Raw genomic sequence first — 20,012 nt, 5'->3', positions numbered from 1 at the left:
TAAATCTACCACAGTTTGTCTTACCAGGAATATATATACATTTTTTTTAATCTGAAGTATGTCACTTTATTTAATTTATATTTTTAACATCTTTATTGGAGTATAATTGCTTTACAATGTTATGTTAGTTTCTGCTGTATAACAAAGTGCATCAGCTATATGTATACATATATCCCCATATCTCCTCCTTCTTGTGTCTCCCTCCCACCCTCCCTATCCCACCCCTCTAGGTGGTCACAAAGCACTGAGCTGATCTCCCTGTGGTATGCGGCTGCTTCCCACTAGCTATCTATTTTACATTTGGTAGTGTATATATGTCCATGTCACTCTCTCACTTCATCTCAGCTTAACCTTCCCCCTTCCCATGTCCTCATGTCCATTCTCTACGTCTGCATCTTTATTCCTGTCCTGCCCCTAGAATCTTCAGAACCATTTTTTTTAAGATTCCATATACATGTGTTAGCATATGGTATTTGTTTTTCTCTTTCTGATTTATTCACTCTGTTTGACATACTCTAGGTCCATCCACCTCACTACAAATAACTCAGTTTTGTTTCTTCTTTTGGTTGAGTAATATTCCATTGTATATATGTGCCACATCTTCTTTATCCATTCATCTGTCAATGGACACTTAGGTTGACTCCATGTCGTGGCTATTGTAAATAAAGCTGCAATGAACATTGTGGTACATGTGTCCTTTTGAATTATGGTTTTCTCAGGGTATATGCTCAGTAGTGTGATTGCTGGGTCGTATGGTAGTTCTATTTTTAGTTTTTTAAGGAACCTCCATACTGCTCTCCATAGTGGCTGTATCAATTTACATTCCCACCAAGAGTGCAAGAGGGTTCCCTTTTCTCCACACCCTCTCAGCATTTACTGTTTCTAGATTTTTTGATGATGGCCATTCTGACTGGTGTGAGGTGATACCTCACTGTAGTTTTGATATGCATTTCTCTAATGATTAGTGATGTTGAGCATACCTTCATGTGTTTGTTGGCAATCTGTATATCTTCTTTGGAGAAATGTCTGTTTAGGTCTTCTGCCCATTTTTGGATTGGGTTGTTTGTTTTTTTGATATTGAGCTGCATGAGCTGCTTGTATATTTTGGATATTAATCCTTTGTCAGTTACTTCATTTGCAAATATTTTCTCCCATTCTGAGGGTTGTCTTTTCGTCTTATTTATGCTTTCCTTTGCTGTGCAAAAGCTTTTAAGTTTCATTAAGTCCCATTTGTTTATTTTTGGTTTTATTTCCATTTCTCTAGGAGGTGGGTCAAAAAGGATCTTGCTGTGATTTATGTCATAGAGTGTTCTGCCTATGATTTTCTCTAAGAGTTTTATAGTGTCTGGACTTACATTTAGGTCTTTAATCCATTTTGAGTTTATTTTTGTGTATGGTGTTAGGGAGTGTTCTAATTTCATTCTTTTACATGTAACTGTCCAGTTTTCACAGCACCACTTATTGAAGAGGCTGTCTTCATTGTATATTCTTGCCTCGTTTATCAAAAATAAGGTGACCATATGTGCATGGGTTTATCTCGGGGCTTTCAATGCTGTTCATTGATCTATATTTGTGTTTTTGTGCTAGTACCATACTGTCTTGATTACTGTAGATTTGTAGTATAGTCTGAAGTCCAGGAGCCCGATTCCTCCAGCTCTTACCAGGAATAATTTGATTTAATTCCTTTAAATAGCTCTTTGAGAAGCACCCTAAATGTGCATTGTTCACACTCATTTTCATTTGTCCACCATCTATGCAGCCACTGACAGCAAATTTATCTATACCAGGGTGCTGTGGCCAGTTTTACTTTAAAAATGAAACAAAGCAGGTCAGTTTTAATCCAGATTAATTAATAATCTTTTCATTTCTTCAAAAACTGCACTAAGAGCCAGCTATGTACCTTCATTAAGATGTAAAAATAAGACAGATAATAACCGTGCTCTCCTAGACCTTATATATTAGAATTGGGGAAACAAAAAATAAATGTAAAAGATCATTTCTGGTGATGAGAAGTACTATGAAAAAAATGTGAAGGATGTGTGAATGGGGTGGGTATAGGATAGGAAGAGGGAAAGCCTCACTGAAGAGATGCTGTTTGAGCTGAGTCCTAGTTGGTGAGGAGGAGTCAGCCATGTAAAAATATGAGAGAGAAAAAGAAAATGCAAAGGTCAAAAGCAGGAACAAATATCATTCAATTGAGTAACAGAAAAAAAAGCTTTTGTGCCTGCATAAGAGTGAGCTGAGGGAGAAGCAAGAGATTAATAGAGTGATAGGTGGGTCCAGATCACATGGGACGTCCTTATATGTATTACTTTGTAATGCATTATCTAAACAAAGACATATTTAATAATGGAAAGAGACATTCTTAATAATTATATCAGGACAGTAGGTATAAATCTGGAATTTCCTAGATTACCAGGATTTATAAGTACCCCACTTATATGCCTAGGTACGGCATTTGAATTTTATTCCAATATAGTTGTGAGCCTTTAGATGGTTTTAAGCAGGAAAGTGAAATAATGTGATTTGCATTTCATAAGTGATCACTTTGCTTCTGAGATCAGTTTTAGAGACTACTGAAGTAATCCTGGCAAGAAGTGATATTGGTTTCAATGATAGTAATAGAGCTGAAAAGAAAGTCAGTAATTTCATATATGTTTTGTAGATAATGTAGACATGTTAGGGGTGAGAGAAAAAGAAGAATGAAAGTGACTGCTAGGTTTTTGCCTACAGCCTTTGGGTAAATTATGATATCATTTCCTGATTTTGGACAGATGACAGAGGGATTGGTTTCAGAAGATGTTTGGGAATGAGTAGAATCAACAGTCTGATTTTGACTGTATTAAGTTTGAGATTCCTGTTAGAAATACAAGTGGATATATCAAATGAGCAACTGGGAAATACTCTTTTTTCTTACTCTGTCTATTACAGCTTTTTTGCAATGCAATTTGTATCCTCAATAAAACAATTTAAAATGGCATTCAAATATTCCACCAAAGCGATTTTTCACTCTATTATATTTTGTTTTCACTATCTGGTATTTGAAATTGCTAACATTACCAATTGCCTTTCTAGGAAAGTATAGACCTGGGTGAAATCATGTTTTCCCTTTGTTATTTGCCAACTGCTGGACGTATGACATTGACAGTCATCAAGTGCAGAAATCTGAAAGCTATGGATATCACCGGCTCATCAGGTATGCACACAATTGGCTAGTGGGTACATTCCCAAATAAAATATTCCACATAGCCAAAGTTATATATGGCTCTTGAATTACTGAGTTCATTTGTCTGTCATGGGACACTATAAAAGTAGAAAAAGAGATTACCAAATAAAGTGCTCCAAACACCTCTTTAGTTTACATTATCATTATGAAATTTTTAAAAAGTATTATCTAATAGATAGACTTTGACTTGGGTTTTTATTTTTATTTCTTTCTCTACTGATTTAGTTCTTTCTCAAAAATGCATTATTTACCATACACTTCCCTACTTCCAACTAGTCAGTTGCTTATAAAGGAATATCCTTGGACTTTAAGCCATTCAATTTAAACTTGTGTTACTCTACAAGTAAGAGTCCTAGGAAGACATATTTAGACTGAATTTATCTTCCTCACCTGATCTGCAAAGAAATAACAACATTCCAAGACCACCGTTTGCATTTGCTTTCTTACCACCTTTCTAACTAAAAATTTGGACAACAACAGGGACTGAAATAATAAAGTAAATGAATACTACTTAAAGTTTCTTAAAGATATTCTTGAAGGAAATTTCTCTTGTGCTAACTTTGTTAAAGAGGTAAAACCACATCATTCTCTTTAATCCCTTCATTTAAATCACCACAGTTCTGAAGCATTATTTGTGAGTTAATAGGTGAACTCTGGCACAGCTCTGTGGAAGAAAAAATGATAAAGACAGAGTAGGGAGTTCAGTAGCATTTGTTGAATTAAACAAATAAGAAATAGTAGTGGAGATATAGTAAAAGATGACATGGGAACTTTTTGGTTCTACAGAACAAAGAAATAAACTAAGTTTTCATCACAAAAAGTATGAGGGAACTCTCAGTTCTAATGTAGAGAGAACTCCAGGATATACTAAGTGAATAAAAAATGAGGTACAAGCATAAATATGGATATCATGCTCCCTCCTATGTAAGAATGAGGAATCTTAGAATATATATCATGTTGCTAATATTTGCATGAAGAAATACTTGAGTGATATACAAAAACTGAGTGGTGGAGAGGTATGGGGACAGATGGGAGGGAGACTTCTCACTGCACATCTTTATCTCATTTTTGAACTATGTCATGAATTTCCTATTCATTTTTTAAAATTTGCAATGAATAGTTGAAATATAAAGATAGAAAGAAAGCAAATAAATTCCACATTCATTTTGGTGAAAAGGTCATAGGTAAGTAAATGTTGAAAAACTTAAACAGCACACTCTGCAAATTATTGTTTATTTTAGTCTTTCTACCATGTATCAAAAGAGAACCAAATTTCAAGAAAACAGCATCAAAGTTGTAATTAAGTGCAAGACTACTTTTTATTTATATGAAGTTTCTCATCAGGGGAGTGCATGTTTTGAGAACATCACCTCATTGATTCTCACAACAGACTTGTGAATCAACTAAGGAGCCAGTAAATTACCCTTGTCACTAGTAGAGAAATGTCATCAGAGACATGATGGGGGTAGCAAACAATAAACTAGGACTCGTTCTCATTGTTAATGAGAGGCCTAGGCCTGGAAGCTCATACATAGAATTATATCACAAAAATAAGCTTCTTCCTTAGAACATATTTCCTATTATTAAAACATTGAAAAGTAAATAGGAGTCTGTTTCTGTTTTATAAATAAGTTAATTTGTATCATTTTTTTTAGATTCCACATATAAGCGATATCATGTGATATTCTCTTTCTCTGATTTATTTCACTTCTTAGTATGATAATCTCTAGCTCAATCTATGTTGCTGAAAATGACATTATTTCATTCTTTTTTGAGTATTATTCCACTGTATATATATACCACATCTTCTTTATCCATTCCTCTGTTGATGGACATTTAGGTTGCTTCCATGTCTTAGCTATTGTAAATAGTGCTGCAATGAACATTGGGGTGCATGTATACTTTTGGACCATGTTTTTCTTTGGATATATGCCCAGGAGTGGGATGGGAGGATCCTGTGATAGCTCTATTTTTAGTTTTTTAAGGAACCTCCATAGTGACTGTACCAATTTACATTCCCACCAACAGTGTAGGAGGGTTCCCTTCTCTCCACACCCTCTCCAACATTTATTGTTTGTGGACTTTTTGATGATAGCTATTCTGACTGGTGTGAGGTGATATCTCACTGTAGTTTATTTTTTCTTTCTTTTTTTTTCTTTGCGGTACGCAGGCCTCTCACTGTTGTGGTCTCTCCCGTTGCGGAGCACAGGCTCTGGACGCTCAGGCTCAGAGGCCATGACTCACGGTCCCAGCCGCTCCGCGGCATGTGGGATCTTCCCGGACCGGGGCAGGAACCCGTGTCCCCTGCTTCGGCAGGTGGACTCTCAACCCCTGCACCACCAGGGAAGCCCCTCATTGTAGTTTTGATTTGCATTTCTCTAATAATTAGTGATGTTGAACATCTTTTTATGTGCCTTTTGTCTACCTGTATGTCTTCTTTGGAGAAATGTCTATTTAGCTCTTCTGCCCATTTTTTGATCAGGCAGTTTGTTTTGATGATATTAAGCTTCATGAGCTGTTTGTAAATTTTGGAGACTAATCCCTTGTCAGTCACATCATTTGCATATATTTTCTCCCATTCTGTGGGTTGTATTTTCATTTTATTTATCATTTCCTTTGTTATGCAAAAGCTTTTGAGTTTAATTAGGTCCCATTTGTTTATTTTTGTTTTTATTTCCATTACTCTGGGAGATGAATCAAAAATGATATTGTTGTGATATGTCAGAGAGTGTTCTGCCTATGTTTTCCTCTAAGAATTTTATAGTTTCCAGTCTCACATTTAGATCTTTAATCCATTTTGAATTTATTTCTGTGTATGGTGCTAAATAATGTTCTAATTTCATTTTTTTACATGTAGCTATCCAATTTTCCCAGCACCATTTATTGAAGAGACTGTCTTTCCTCCATTGTATAGTCTTGCCTCTTTTGTCGTAGATCAATTGACCATAGGTGCCTGGGTTTATTTCTGGGCTTTCTATCCTGTTCCATTGATCTATATTTCTATTTAAACAGACTCACAGACTTAGAGAAGGAACTCATGGTTACTAGAGGGTAAGGGTGGGGGGTACAGATCATTAGGGATTTGGGGGTTGACATGTACACACTGCTATATTTAAAATGGATAACCAACAAGACCTACTGTATAGCACAGAGAACTCTGCTCAATATTATGGGAAACCTAAATGGCAAAAGAATTTGAAAAAGAGTAGATACAGATATATGTATAACTGAATCACTTTTCTGTACACCTGAAACTAACACAACATTGTTAATCAACTGTACTCCAATATAAAATAAAAAGTTAAAATAAATAAATAAATAGGAAACAGCCATTGAACATTTCCCTTTTACCTTGTTGTCCTCTATATACCCTATTTCCAGCCATAAAATATGTTTTTGCCCCTTGATACAAATGCTTATGAAATATACAGAGACATTTTTCTAGAGCCTAAAAATCATCCATTTCATTCATTTGCTCAAATAAATTAATGTTCCCATGTTTTTGACTTATTCTAAGGAAATAAGTTTTGTCACTTTGTTACATTGATGGAAAGAGAGAAAATATGGTTGTGGTTCTACAGTTGGAGGGTAACTATATAAAAAAAAATGAAGGTAGAGCAGACACTGATTGTTTTGACCGCCTAGGATACTCACCCCAATGCCAATACCCCCTCCCAAAACCATACCTCCTTTTTATAAAAAGATACAAAAATTAAGGCTTTTTAAAGAAACTTTTGATAAATATTGTATAATTTTCTATAATACTGTAACAGTTTTTCTACTTAAGGTGGCAGGGGTAAGAAAGTAGAGATCAGTCAGTTAGGGCAGAACTTGTTAACAATTATTTGACCTCTTTGGCCCATAAAAATATAGCCCGACTAAAATCTTATCTTTCCAATTGACATTATACAGACAATTCATATGAGGAAACTTCCCTGAGAACATCTGTAAACCAAATATCACCTTTTCATTGTATACTGTTGAGTATGTAATAACTGATTTTTAGTGATCATTTCTTCAATCCAAACTCTTTATCAAGCACTATGACTAAAATGGAACCTCTAAGTTTAGTACCTTTTCCAACAATTCAAGACAATTCCCACATAGATTTTGCTAATTTCAATTCACTGTTACTATATATACTTATCTAGATACAATGTTGCTCCTTCGTAAATTTTAGTCTTCTTATTCTAAGTCATTTTGAAGGAAATTAATTTTAATACAATTATTTTTACTTGTTAGGATTACATTCCCGACTAAAAGACACATTATAGTTTAGACTGGCTTTTGATAAACTAGTGAGTTTTCTCTGTTGTATTAAACACAGTGATCAAGTTAATTCTTTTCTGGTCCATTCAGTAAGAAGTACTAGAGAGTCTATTGCCCCCAATATGTCATTTGAATTTAAAACCGGTAATACTAAAGGGCTTAATATACTACTTTTCTTATTTAGTAACATTTAACCACAGTTTTATTTATGCTTTGTACTATTACTTTCATTTTAATAAAATTGCCTTCCCGTGATAGATCCTTATGTCAAAGTGTCTCTGATGTGTGAGGGTCGAAGATTAAAAAAGAGGAAAACGACTACAAAGAAAAACACTCTAAACCCTGTGTACAATGAGGCCATTATTTTTGATATCCCTCCGGAGAATGTCGACCAGGTCAGCCTCTCCATTGCAGTCATGGATTATGACAGGTACTTTCATCCCTCTACTCACTGAATAACAGCTACATTTAGTCATATGCAGATCAAATTCAGCTTTTCAGGTTATTTACTGCTACAAGAGTTTTAATTTAAACTGGAGTGAATAAAAATTATTCATTCAAAATTAATTTTATTCTATGTTATTATTTATCCTTTTTCTTTTCCAAAAGACATCATTCTTAAGTTGAAGGACAGGATACCTGCGGATGGTGAAAGAATGGGATACATTATAGGAAGCACTTTTGTGAAGTCTTTTTACAGTAACAACATATATTACAATCAACGTATTTTGCTTTCCCAGCTGGGCTGGAATATGAATATCATGATACTGAGCTCTATCATTAACTAGGACTGTGAAAGGGCAAGTTATCTCTTAGAAATTCACTTTTCCATTTGTAAAACATCAGTGTAATGTGCAGCTGTGATCAGTGAGTATTAACAGTGGAAGATTAATAGTGCCCATAGCGTTATGCCTTGAGGCTTTCACACCAGTCTTAAATCATTGCTTTGTGGATAGTTCTTCCAGTTCGCACACTTTGATTACTTCTCCTTTCACAAAATAAATGGCAAAATCCTGAGTGAAGCTCTGAAGCTTCTTCCTGCTGCAGCACCCACTCCTTCCTTTTCTGAAATGTTGCCCTGCATCAACATTTCAGATACAGGTATCTCGTGTATGCGAGATATCTCATATACACGAGATACCTGTATATCTCATTTCACCCATGCTTTACAGCCCTGCTCAAGGCACCACTTCTGTGTCTTTCTAGGCTAACTAATCTCTTCTCCCTCTGAACTTTTGTCCTACTAAAGGTTTATATATATTATTTGATCCTTGCTATATACTTCTTTTTATTGTTTTGCTTTTTATATTTATAAGACTTTCAGAAAGGAATCTTGTATGTTTAACCTACAAAATTATCAGCACATAGACAATGTCTTATTTTGTTCTAATGATAACACAAGTGGGACAGAATACACATACACAAATATTCAAAGTGTTTATTTTATATCATTATGCAAATGGCAGTAAACCAAGACCCTATAACATAGAGACATTAAAAATGGTATCCTCTGGATGAGAGCTAGAAAAAGGAAGCACTGAAAAATACAATGATTTATACCACCTATTTGAAGTTAGTTTATATCACAGTTTACAAAACAAGTTGACACAATTTAAAGAGAGAGAGTGAGAGAGAAATCTTGAATTAGTTGAAATGGCAAACTTTAAAAATGTTGTAATGTTTTCATCAGAAACCCTTATTCTGCTTTACGAAAAAATTACTCCTATTGATTTCTCACAGCATAGATTGCAGGTAGATACAATTGCACATTCATCACCCAAATAATTTTAGGGAAATGGACGCTGACAATATATAAAATAGAAAGATTAAAAGTTATTTCTAAAATATGTTTTTTTGGGAAACTTCATATTAAAATAAAAGATATTAAGCCTACATATCTATTAATACATCAGTGACAGGAAGAAAGTAATGAAATGTCCTAAAATCATCTCAAAACTTTCCTTATAGATAGATGTATGTCAAAATAATCCTCAAGAAAATGCCTTTAAATTCCATTCCATTCTTGAAAAGCAGCTTACCATATGTATGCTTGAGTCAACTGTCTTGATTCAAGTCCTGCTTCTGTCTCTTACTAAGTGTACAAAGGCAGGCAGGTCCCTTAACTTCTGGGTGTTTAATTTCTTTGTCTGTAAAATGAGATGATGATAATAATATTCATGGTCATGGTGTGAGGATTAAGTGAGTCAGTACACTTAAATTACTTAGAACAGTGTCTGGCACATTGCAAGCTCTTAAACATATTGATATCATTATTATTTTGATTTGTTGCTATGAAAACAAGGCATGAATAGAAAATAAGAATGTTGCTCAGTATGCTCTGGTACTATGCAATAATAAGTCAAATTCCATGGTTCAAAATGTAGCCCTGCCCTGTTTAATTGTAATACAAGCAGTAATGTTCACTGACATATCATTTAGAATCAATTAATTATGGTCATTTATACAAGAAAGTGGGTATTGAGCTCTTGGTAAGAAATGTAGGCATCATTATAAAACATTAAAACTTTTGGAAAGAAGGAGATTAGAGTTACATCGCTTAAAGTTAATAGGTCTGCTACCAAGAAAGAAACTCATCATGTAGGTAAAGACCAGCAGACATTTCTCATTCACACTATTCTTATTATTGTGAAATGTTCTCAATTTACAGGGCACTAAGATGGTTTGTGTGTGATCCTTTTACAGATTCATTTTTGAATGCTGATCCTGTTCAGTAAATTTTAGCCTACTTAAGACTCTTCATTTGATCTGAAGTAGTTTAATATGTAAAATTATCTAGAACCTACCACAAAATCTACTCTTTTAATCATAAGTTTAAAATTCTGTTTAAGGTGTGTGAAACTTATCTTTGAATGTTGGAATGAAAGTAAAATATTCTCTAAATCATAGGGTAGGACACAATGAAGTCATAGGAGTGTGTAGAACAGGACTGGATGCTGAGGGTCTTGGGCGAGACCACTGGAATGAAATGCTGGCCTATCACCGAAAACCAATAACACATTGGCACCCCTTGCTGGAGGTAAGCTCTGGGATTCTTTCACATCTAATCTTTTCTTTATCTCTTGCTTAAATATTATTTATCTGCTAACACTTCACTAATGTTTTATATATTCACCTATTTTTTTAAACAGATATTGTTCTTGCTTTTGTCCCACAAACTCTATCATCCAGAATGAAAAGTTCAGTGTGCCTTGTTGGTTTTTAAAAACCACTAAACTTTCTGAGTTTGATATTCCTTTACAGTAATCCCATAAAAACTGCAAGCCTATTATTTTCTTTGCATTGCCTGAAAACTTATATCAGTGAGTGGTGGAGCAATCAAGTAAATTCATTACTAACTGGAAACTGAATTTTCCTGCTTCTCTTTTGTGAAAACAGCTACCTCACCTAAACTTCTCCAGAATCCCTAAATAGGGGTAATATCACCTAATACAGCTCATCTATATAAGGGGACAGATATAAAACCACTGACTCTGGTCAGGAAGTAAAAGGGCTCACAGATTTTTAAAAATATTTTTTGCCTGAGTTGAAGGCCTGGCTCTGCTGTGTGAATACATATTACACTCTGTAATAGCAGTAAACTCATAGAGTAAAACTAAATAAAATGCTGAATGTTAAGTGCTTAGTACAGAGTATGGCACAGTGTTTGCTCTAATTATAACTAATATTAATAGTTATATTAACCAGAAGAAGTATCAATACCAGTTTCTATCAGGATTTTTAGCCATGAAGACAGTTGTCAGAGACTGCGGGAGTCTCTTGAAGAGTCTCAAAATAAATAAATAGAGAAGAGTCTCAAAATAAATCATTTATATGACCTGATTAACTGAGGTAATGCAGGTTGATAAAAGGATGTATGGTAGAGGGTGGAATTTATGCAATTTAGTAAAAAGTTATGATAGCCACATAGTAAGTGAAGGATACATTGCCATCTCTCCCATGGATAAGATTCTGCTTCTTGTTCTGTCACTAAGCACAGGGTTGAATAGGAGAGACAGAGCAGTGTAATTAAATGTCAGTGAGCCCTGGTTCTAAGCTCAGCTTAGTCACAAAAATGTGACCTTGGCTGTGTTACTCAAGACACTACAAGGAAAATTTGATGAACACTGTATAAACAGCACATGCTCAGACAACAGAGGTGAACTGTCACCATAGATATCTGCTTTATTATATTAATGTTCCAAATCTTTACCTCACTTCATCATTTAATGTAAATCATAAAAGACAGACAGACATGCAAATGCACATTCACACAGCACTTTCCCCTAAGTAATAGCTCAACGAGTAATAGCTCAACGAGTCCTGAGAAGGTTGTTTCATTTCAACAATGTGTATTGTCTAAAGTATACTCTACTGCTTTACTATTCTTTTCCTGATTCTCATCTTTGTTTACATGTAAAGTTTGAAAAGTGAATATTAAATCTAAGAATCTAGACATGAGAGTAAATTTTTCTGGGCAGAGAACCACACTGAAGGGAGACATGGATTCTAACCCTTGCTCCTCTGGCTGTCTAATCCTAGGCAGACCACATACTCTGTCTGCAGCTACATTCTCCCATATTTAATGAAAATAGAAATGCCCACCCCTACAGAATTCATAGGAATGATGTAGGGAGAAGTGAGATAATGTGACCAACAACTTTTAACTAATGAAAGGACAGATGTTGCATGACCCAAGGCATATTATACTTATGACTGTTTAATAAGAAGTTATACATTTATATGATGAAGAAGAGCTATGAAATAGGCATGTGTTTGTGTCTGAGAACATGTGAATACTTTTCAGTCACCATAGAATATATAGGAAGAATAAGCTACAATATGGGCCTCAGAAGAATATCCCAGATATATTTTTCTAGCAGCTGACTATCAGAGGACAAGTGGGCCAAAAAGATTATGTAAATATACTTGTTCTAGTAAATAGCTCATTTTTTTTCAACTCCTGTACCTACATTCACTGATCAAACAGAACATAGGGACTGGAGACTTAACAACTGGCTGGATTTTGAATTGTGGGAAAGTGGTACATGTGTAATTATGTTTTGTTGCCACAGCAGGTATCAAAATGAGAAGGGAACAATTATTCAAGAGCTGAGTAAGTTGGTAAGAGGAGACTAAAGCATCACTTGGAAAATCTGGCTACTTCTACCTAGATACAAAAGTTTATTCTGTTATAATTAAACTTTTAAAATACACATAATATTTAAAGACCATGAGAAATTATTCTTTATCACTCGTGGCTCCCATTTTCCCAGTCCCTCTCATCTCATTAATTGCTCTTATAAAAATCACCTCTTGCCTTAGAGAAAGTGGAATGCAGTCTCTTGTGTCTTGAACCTTCTTGTTCTTACCCAGCAATTGCCCCCGACTGTAGTAAACCATTAGTTATTTTACAATAAGAACTAAAAGCCTGTGATAGAATGTGAAATGAATCTGCAGTTGCTCTGCATGACATCTATGTACAATGCTCTACCTACATCTTTGTTAGATGTTTGTGTCCCCTCATGATACCTGAGAAGGTGAGTTCTGAAAGGCGTGGGGAGTTATGTATATCTTCTCTTCAGAGGCTTGCATATCAGGGGTGAATATTCGCTATTAAAAGGTAACAATTACCCACTTTATTATTTTTTACACTAGATCATATATTATGAAATTATTATCTTTCAGTTACCTGGCCGGGCAACCAGTTTTGATAGTCAAGGATCCTGTCCATCTCCCAAACCACCTTCCACACCATAATGCTTTCAAAATAAGACCATTATAATAAGGACCCAGGACTGTGTACTCATCAGATCAAAAAAAAAAAAGTGGAAGATTTGATCTCCTTATTTAAAATATATCCTGATAATGAACAAACGATGTGCAATTTTTATTTACTTTTTTTGTTTATTAACTTTGGAAATCTTGATGTATTTTACTTGAATACAAATGGTCCTTACATAAGGCTTTTTATTCTTTGTGTCATATGTCAATTAGCACAAAGAATGTTTTCGCTAAGTTGTAAATTCTCTGCATAAGCAAAGAATACATTTTTAAAAATTAATCCATACTTATCTAAAATTAAATAGTTAATGCTGCTATTGTATAAAGAAGCACATGTCACATATGTATGGTTTTGACTTTATTAAAACTATGTTCATTTCTAGTTGTGCACATGGTTCTATATACACTTTAAGGGAAATTCTGAACTTTACTCACAGCATTAAATCCTTGAGTAATCAAATTAATATTACTTATCTGATAATATATTCTTTCATTCTCAACAAAATCTTTTCTTGGTGAAGTTTGGCTCTGCTAAACTCAAAACTTTTTCTTTCAAGCTTGTTCTTTAATATATAGAGAAAAAAACTATAATTTGAAGAACTTCTTTGAGTATAAACTTAAGAAGTAATATTTAGTAGCTGGAAAATGGAGATTGAGCTATTTGGGCTACTATTTTATATTGTCTTAAAGTTACATTAGTTCAAACATCTGTAGCACTATTTAACTCATATTTTAAAAATTATATTACTCTTAATCTCAAATGTAGCATTAGTATTCCTAATTGACTAGAATCAGAACTCATAAGTCTTCATAAGGTTCTCAAGTACTGTGACATGTTTATTTTGTAACATAAAGCTATCACATAGATCCTGTATTTCTGATAGGCATACTGACACCAAAGGTACAATAAATGTCTGTGCTCATTGTCGTTTGGATTGTACACAGTAATGGTGACTTTTAAACTCAAACAGAAGTAATTTTTAGAAGTGGGTATTTTCTTAAAGAAAAAAATGACATTTCTCAGCAAATTATAAAACTATACCATAAATAATACAACTTGAACATTTAATATAAATAAATAATTCTTAAGGCCCAGACCCACAGTCTTTTGTGAAAGGCATTTGCCTTCATAAGGATCAAGGATCAGGTCACTAGTCGTAAACACTATGCAAATGTTTTTACATGACAGAACTTTCCTTTAAATCATGTCAACTTTTTATTGTCTTGTTTCTGGGCCCTATTGGAACGTATCTATATTGAATGACCCCAACCTTACTTTTGAGATGTGTACCATGGATAGTGCATATTTCAAGCTTATCCCAAGAGAGAAGGTTAAACCCCACCCCCCAAAAGAAAACTGAAAAGCAAGAAAATCTGCAGGTAGGCTATAAAAACATATTCATCAGAATGAGAAAATTTTATCAGCAATTACAAAGTTTTGATTTTAGTAAAATCCTTTATTTTAAAATATTAAAAAATACAAAGTTTCAAAAATCTTGAAATTTTGTGTGTTGGCATCTCTCATATGATGGTATTACTATTAATTAAGATGTAACTATTTTACACATTAATATTTTAAAGTCAAACGCAGTTCCCTAAAATTTTTCAAAAATGCTTGTGCCATCTTAATGAAAACAAGTATTCCTTGTTAATATTTCCTAACTTAAAATAACTAAAGAAACCTGTTGGACATACCTGGTTACCTTATCAAGCCTAAAAGAACCACTTGCTATAGACAGAATGAGGATGACACTTCCATTTTGTAAGTCTTTGTTCTACTGGAAAATAAAATTGTCAAATGGGAAGACTCAATAAAATAACATATTTGGAGACAATTGTTTATAGGTATTGCTGCAACTTACAATTAATTAGCAACTCTAGTTCCTTAGTATAATTATTTTCACCTGAAAATATATTTTAAGGGCTTTATATTCATGCTTTTCTTGGCCTCCTATGGAGATAAAGTCAATGTTTATGATGAAAAATGCAAACAATCAGCCAAACAGGAGACGTTAATATGGTTATTGTAGATTAAATGTTTAAGGTAATTTTTTTTCATGTTTCTTAGGGATTAGAATACACTCACCATGACTGAGCATTTGTTAATCTTTGAGAGATTAAGGAGAGAAAATTAGTAACTCAGATTTCATGCATCATTAAAATGATAGTTCATATTGTAAAAATGTAATTCTACCATTTTCAATACAATACACCATCACTCTGCACAGTCGTGCATCCATACAAACATAACTTATCCTCTTTCTACCTGTGGTTGAAGATGGAATGTTTTTCATTTCAGTATTTAAAATAAGGTTCGATGTTACAGATATCCTCCACTAATTTGTGTGGAACACCACATTTTAATGACAGCTCTGACACATTATGAAGTTACAGTTTAGGTATATAATGAATACCTACTTCCAGGGAATTATTCAGGGACTTGCCAAACATAAATCTAAGAAAAAGGAACAAGTGTTGATTGATTAGCATAACAACACTGATGTTCTTTTTGGTTTTGTTTCTTGTTTTGTTTATTTATTTATTTATTTATTTATTTATTTATTTATTTATTTTACCTGATTCACTAAGTAATCAGGTGAATTAGGAAATTGAGTATGAAAAAATATTAATGTTTGTGGAGTATATAATCTTCTCACAAAAATCTGAACAGCTGATGCTTTTTTTACCCTAGTTTCTTAATATTTTATGGACAATTTTAATTTTTTTGTCAGGGCAGCCCTGTTTCTGGTACTTTATTTTACATATAAAACTTATGATTTTAATACATTCATAGTTCAGTAAAAAATATCATCAGGACTAGTGCCAGGGAACTAGAGATGGGAACACAGAACAAAGCACCCACTTTCTTATGCAGTTTTTGGGAGTGATTGCATGTTCTAGTTACTGAGGGAGCTCACAATTGATGGCTACTGACTCGGGTATTAGATAAAAGCAAAATATATTTGAACCTATTTGGTTATGATAGTTAATTGACACCTGCGTTTATTCTTCTGTAATGTCTATTTTTAAATCGCAAATGCAATAAAAGCTATCAGTCTCTTAAAACTTTAATTTAATGATTAATTGCTTCAGAAATGAAAAATCCAAACTTTCACTTCTTTCTCAACTTTTACTATCCATGAAACAAAATATAACTCATTTCAGAATGAGTTATCAAAAGAGCCAGAGACTATTGTAACTAAAGGGACACAAAATCTTAACATTGAAAACATTGTTATTTCTTTACCTCTTTAAAAACAATATTCGATATCATCTCAGATATATTTTCATGGATTTTCATGGAATGGATTTCCATATGATTTTTTTGCCACTTTAGTTGCAATTATGACCAAGTAATTTAATTGACTGATAATTTTTAAAAAAAGAAAGAAAGAAAACTAGAGGTGATAAGGATTTAAGAAAATCATTCATCTTCCAACTAAATCTGTTCTTGAAGCAGCTCTTGTTGTTGTGATGTACTTTAATTGATTTAAACTTTTGTAGTTTGTAGGCTGCCAAAAAGAAATGATACAAAAGCATGGAAAGTAAAATAATTTAAATTAAGAATCTATATAACTGAATGGCAGTTAAATGCAGATGTTAAAGCATATGGAAATAAAGATATTGAATGCAAAATCAAAAACCACCTTTGTATTTTAACTTTTAGGAGAAAGTAAATTCTCTAACACTGTTCAAAAAACCCATGACATAGCATTTTAATAGTTACTCAATGATATGGCTCAGGATGTGATTCATCTGAACCTACTAAGACCCACTATTTAAAAGAAACTAGTGAGTTTTTATTTTATATGGGAAAGAGAGTTAATTAAACTAAATGTTTCCAACATGTTATTCAGTGATACTCTTTAAGATAAGAATTTTCTATTTCATTAAAAGGCTTGTCCTATATTTGTTCAGTCTTATATTAAAATGAACAGGAATTTAGTTAAAGATGCATTGGTAGTACCTGTAATCTGGCAAATTACAGTTAACCAAAAGGATGTGCATTTGAACAATGGCAATTAATTAGTATTCAGTTGAAGGGTTTTCTCATCAAAGCAAGAAATTGTTTTTATTTCCACCCTGTTCATTATGAAGATTGGTAACCAGGGTTTGACTTCATAGCATGATAATATCATGCTGTAGAGACCTTAAAAAGAAAGCACTAAATTAAGGGCTGAGGTGAGACTTAAAGATTTATTGAATGCAAACATTTTGGATATTAGAAATGGTGATTGAAAAAATAAGTAGAAGATATATAAGAGAAAAGATAAGTTTATTCATGCTTGAAATGATTTAAATACACTTCTATAAGGAGAATTGATTACAGTAGTCCTATTTTTATCTCTTCTGAAACACTGGAAATGACTTGCCATTAATGGATCTAAAGCTGCAGATAGTTTTTATATGGAAATGTTTTAATCTCAAACTGATGATGATTTCTTTGAAGCTCAACTGGGTCATGAATACCCTCTCCAAAGAAAAAACTATGCCTGATTTTGTCATAAAGGGGTAAAAATAGACCATTTTCTTCAGAAATTTTGTGGTGATTTGCATCTGCTATGCACAGGATCCCTATTTACTGTACAGGATGGTGGATTTCAATTGTATATACAAAATATTTGCATTTATAATATTTTATAAACAAAAAGTCCAACTCAAGTTTATGTCATTAACTTTTTATTGACCCTTCCAATTGAGATAAATGATTGGGTTCATCTGCAAAATATAGATAAATTATGGAACACATGAAGTGAGATCCTCATTGAAGAATGAAGAATGAAGAAGTCAAATAGAAATATCTCACACTGTAAATATGATGATTCCACTAATGAATATTCCAAGATATTTGCCAGTTATTCTAAACTGGCAGAATCCATGAAAATTCTTCATTTCATAAATGATATTGAATAATTTGGATCCATCATATTTGATTGTTTTTGTATCCTTCAGTCATTGTTCATAAGGTGGTTTTTTAACTGAAGTTTGTGATATAATATGTAGCTTTTGTTCAAATCAAAATCTTTGACTTCCGTATTATAGAACAAAAATTTTTAAATCTTTTGAAATTCATGTTTCTGGCTTTTGTACATGGTAACCAGCCATTTGTGAAATTTGACAGCATATAATTATATTACTTAGAACAAATGTTGTGCAACCACCTTTAAAAGATGTTACACATTTCAGTATTTTTACAATGTCTTCTTTAAAATGTGTGAACATATTTGTTAGGTTCAGATGAATTATGAAACAATGAAACCTCAAAGCTGTTGTGAAGTGTACAGTTTATGAGATTACTTTTGTAAAAGAAAAAGGAAAGAACTTGAAATATAATTTTACTGTTTCATATGTATTTTGAAAAATAAAGTGATTATAAATTATTTTTTCTTGCCTTTGAAGAAAACATTTTTTTCAGATTTAATTTTGAGACCTTTATGTTGCTAAGTCTTTCTTTAATAGTCATTATTTTTGGCACTCATTAGAGAGCAGAGTAATTCATCTATCAATAATTCAGTAACTGGAGCAACTGAATATACCTTAAAAATCTCACTTAATACATACCATTATTTTAACAAAATTATAAACTTAAGGTCCTGGATTATTTCCATTAAGGTATAATGAAACAATCATTAGTCAAGTGTTAAGAGAGGTAAATGCCATTTACACATCTTAGCTACATTTTTTTCATCTGCAAAAACTCCCTATAAATAACTTGGCAGGTGAATCAGTAGTTGGGAATACCAGTTATTTTGTTTGTTTCTGTTTTACCTCAGATTTTCAAAAATACTTTCATAAGGATTATACATACAGCAAATAGTTTTAGGCAATCAACACAGCAGTGAATCAAAGGAAATCATAATCATTGATAAAACAGATGTTCTGTACCTAGAATCATTGTTTAAAAAAAAATACAACTCCTAAGAAGAAGCAAATAAATAAGTCTATGCCTCTGTTTAGAATGCAGGATAATGAAAAGTCAATGATCTGACTTGTCTGGCCTTGTTTAAGTTCCTACACCCAAAAAGTTTGAGGAGCCAACATGAAATCTAAGTTGTTTAGATTAGTTTTTTAAGTTGCTTCTTTAAAAAATTAGTCAAATGGCAACTCTTAAAGATTTTTTGTTAGTATTTCTAAATGTCTCCCCAGGAAGTGTTTATATTTCCATTAACAATATATGAGAGTTCCCAGTTAACCTAGTCAATACTTGGCATTATTATTATTTGAATCTTTGCCAATTTAAACACAACAAAAATGATATTTCATCAGTATTTTAATTTTATTTCTTTTTTATCCAGTGGTATTAAACATTTTTCATATATTTTGATTAGAAATTTGAATTTTATTGCTTAAAACTTTTCTCATTCTTCTGTTGGAATTGTCTTCTTTATTCATTTTTAGAGGTTTTTATTCCTTTTTTTAGTGCAAACATATTCTTCATAGGACCACATCTCAAACTGATTTCCATTCTGCAAAGATGAAGGCATATAATATTAGGTTATAATCTGTAAAGGCAGTTTATACAATCTATACAAATGAAACATATATAATAAAAATATATGTGAGATACAAAGTGCAATCAAAAGTTAGCATGTTTTATCTTAAAAAGCAGGAGTTATTATCTTGACAATATACTAGATCATTTTGTGCTGTCACTACCAGTGTATCTGAAAGAATTTGAAGACATCCAGTTCATGGATAAACCATTATTTATGTTATTTTTTTAAATTAATTTTTA

General features: G+C 32.9%; 1 protein-coding gene across 1 annotated transcript in view; it reads left to right on the top strand.

Annotated features, from left to right (window-relative positions):
• Positions 1-13,252, top strand: part of SYT10 (synaptotagmin 10) — a 75,856-nt gene extending 62,604 nt beyond the window's left edge. Inside the window, exons 4-7 of the mRNA XM_060113105.1 lie at positions 3,076-3,196; positions 7,754-7,925; positions 10,403-10,532; positions 13,181-13,252. Coding sequence (XP_059969088.1) covers positions 3,076-3,196; positions 7,754-7,925; positions 10,403-10,532; positions 13,181-13,252 — 495 coding nt within the window. The remainder of the gene's footprint in view (positions 1-3,075; positions 3,197-7,753; positions 7,926-10,402; positions 10,533-13,180) is intronic.
• The last annotated feature ends 6,760 nt before the right edge of the window (positions 13,253-20,012 follow it).

This window comes from Mesoplodon densirostris, chromosome 11, assembly GCF_025265405.1.
Source record: "Mesoplodon densirostris isolate mMesDen1 chromosome 11, mMesDen1 primary haplotype, whole genome shotgun sequence".
Taxonomy (NCBI): domain Eukaryota; kingdom Metazoa; phylum Chordata; class Mammalia; order Artiodactyla; family Ziphiidae; genus Mesoplodon; species Mesoplodon densirostris.
The sequence above is the reverse complement of the archived record's forward strand: the minus strand, read 5'-3'. Positions and strand labels throughout refer to the sequence as shown.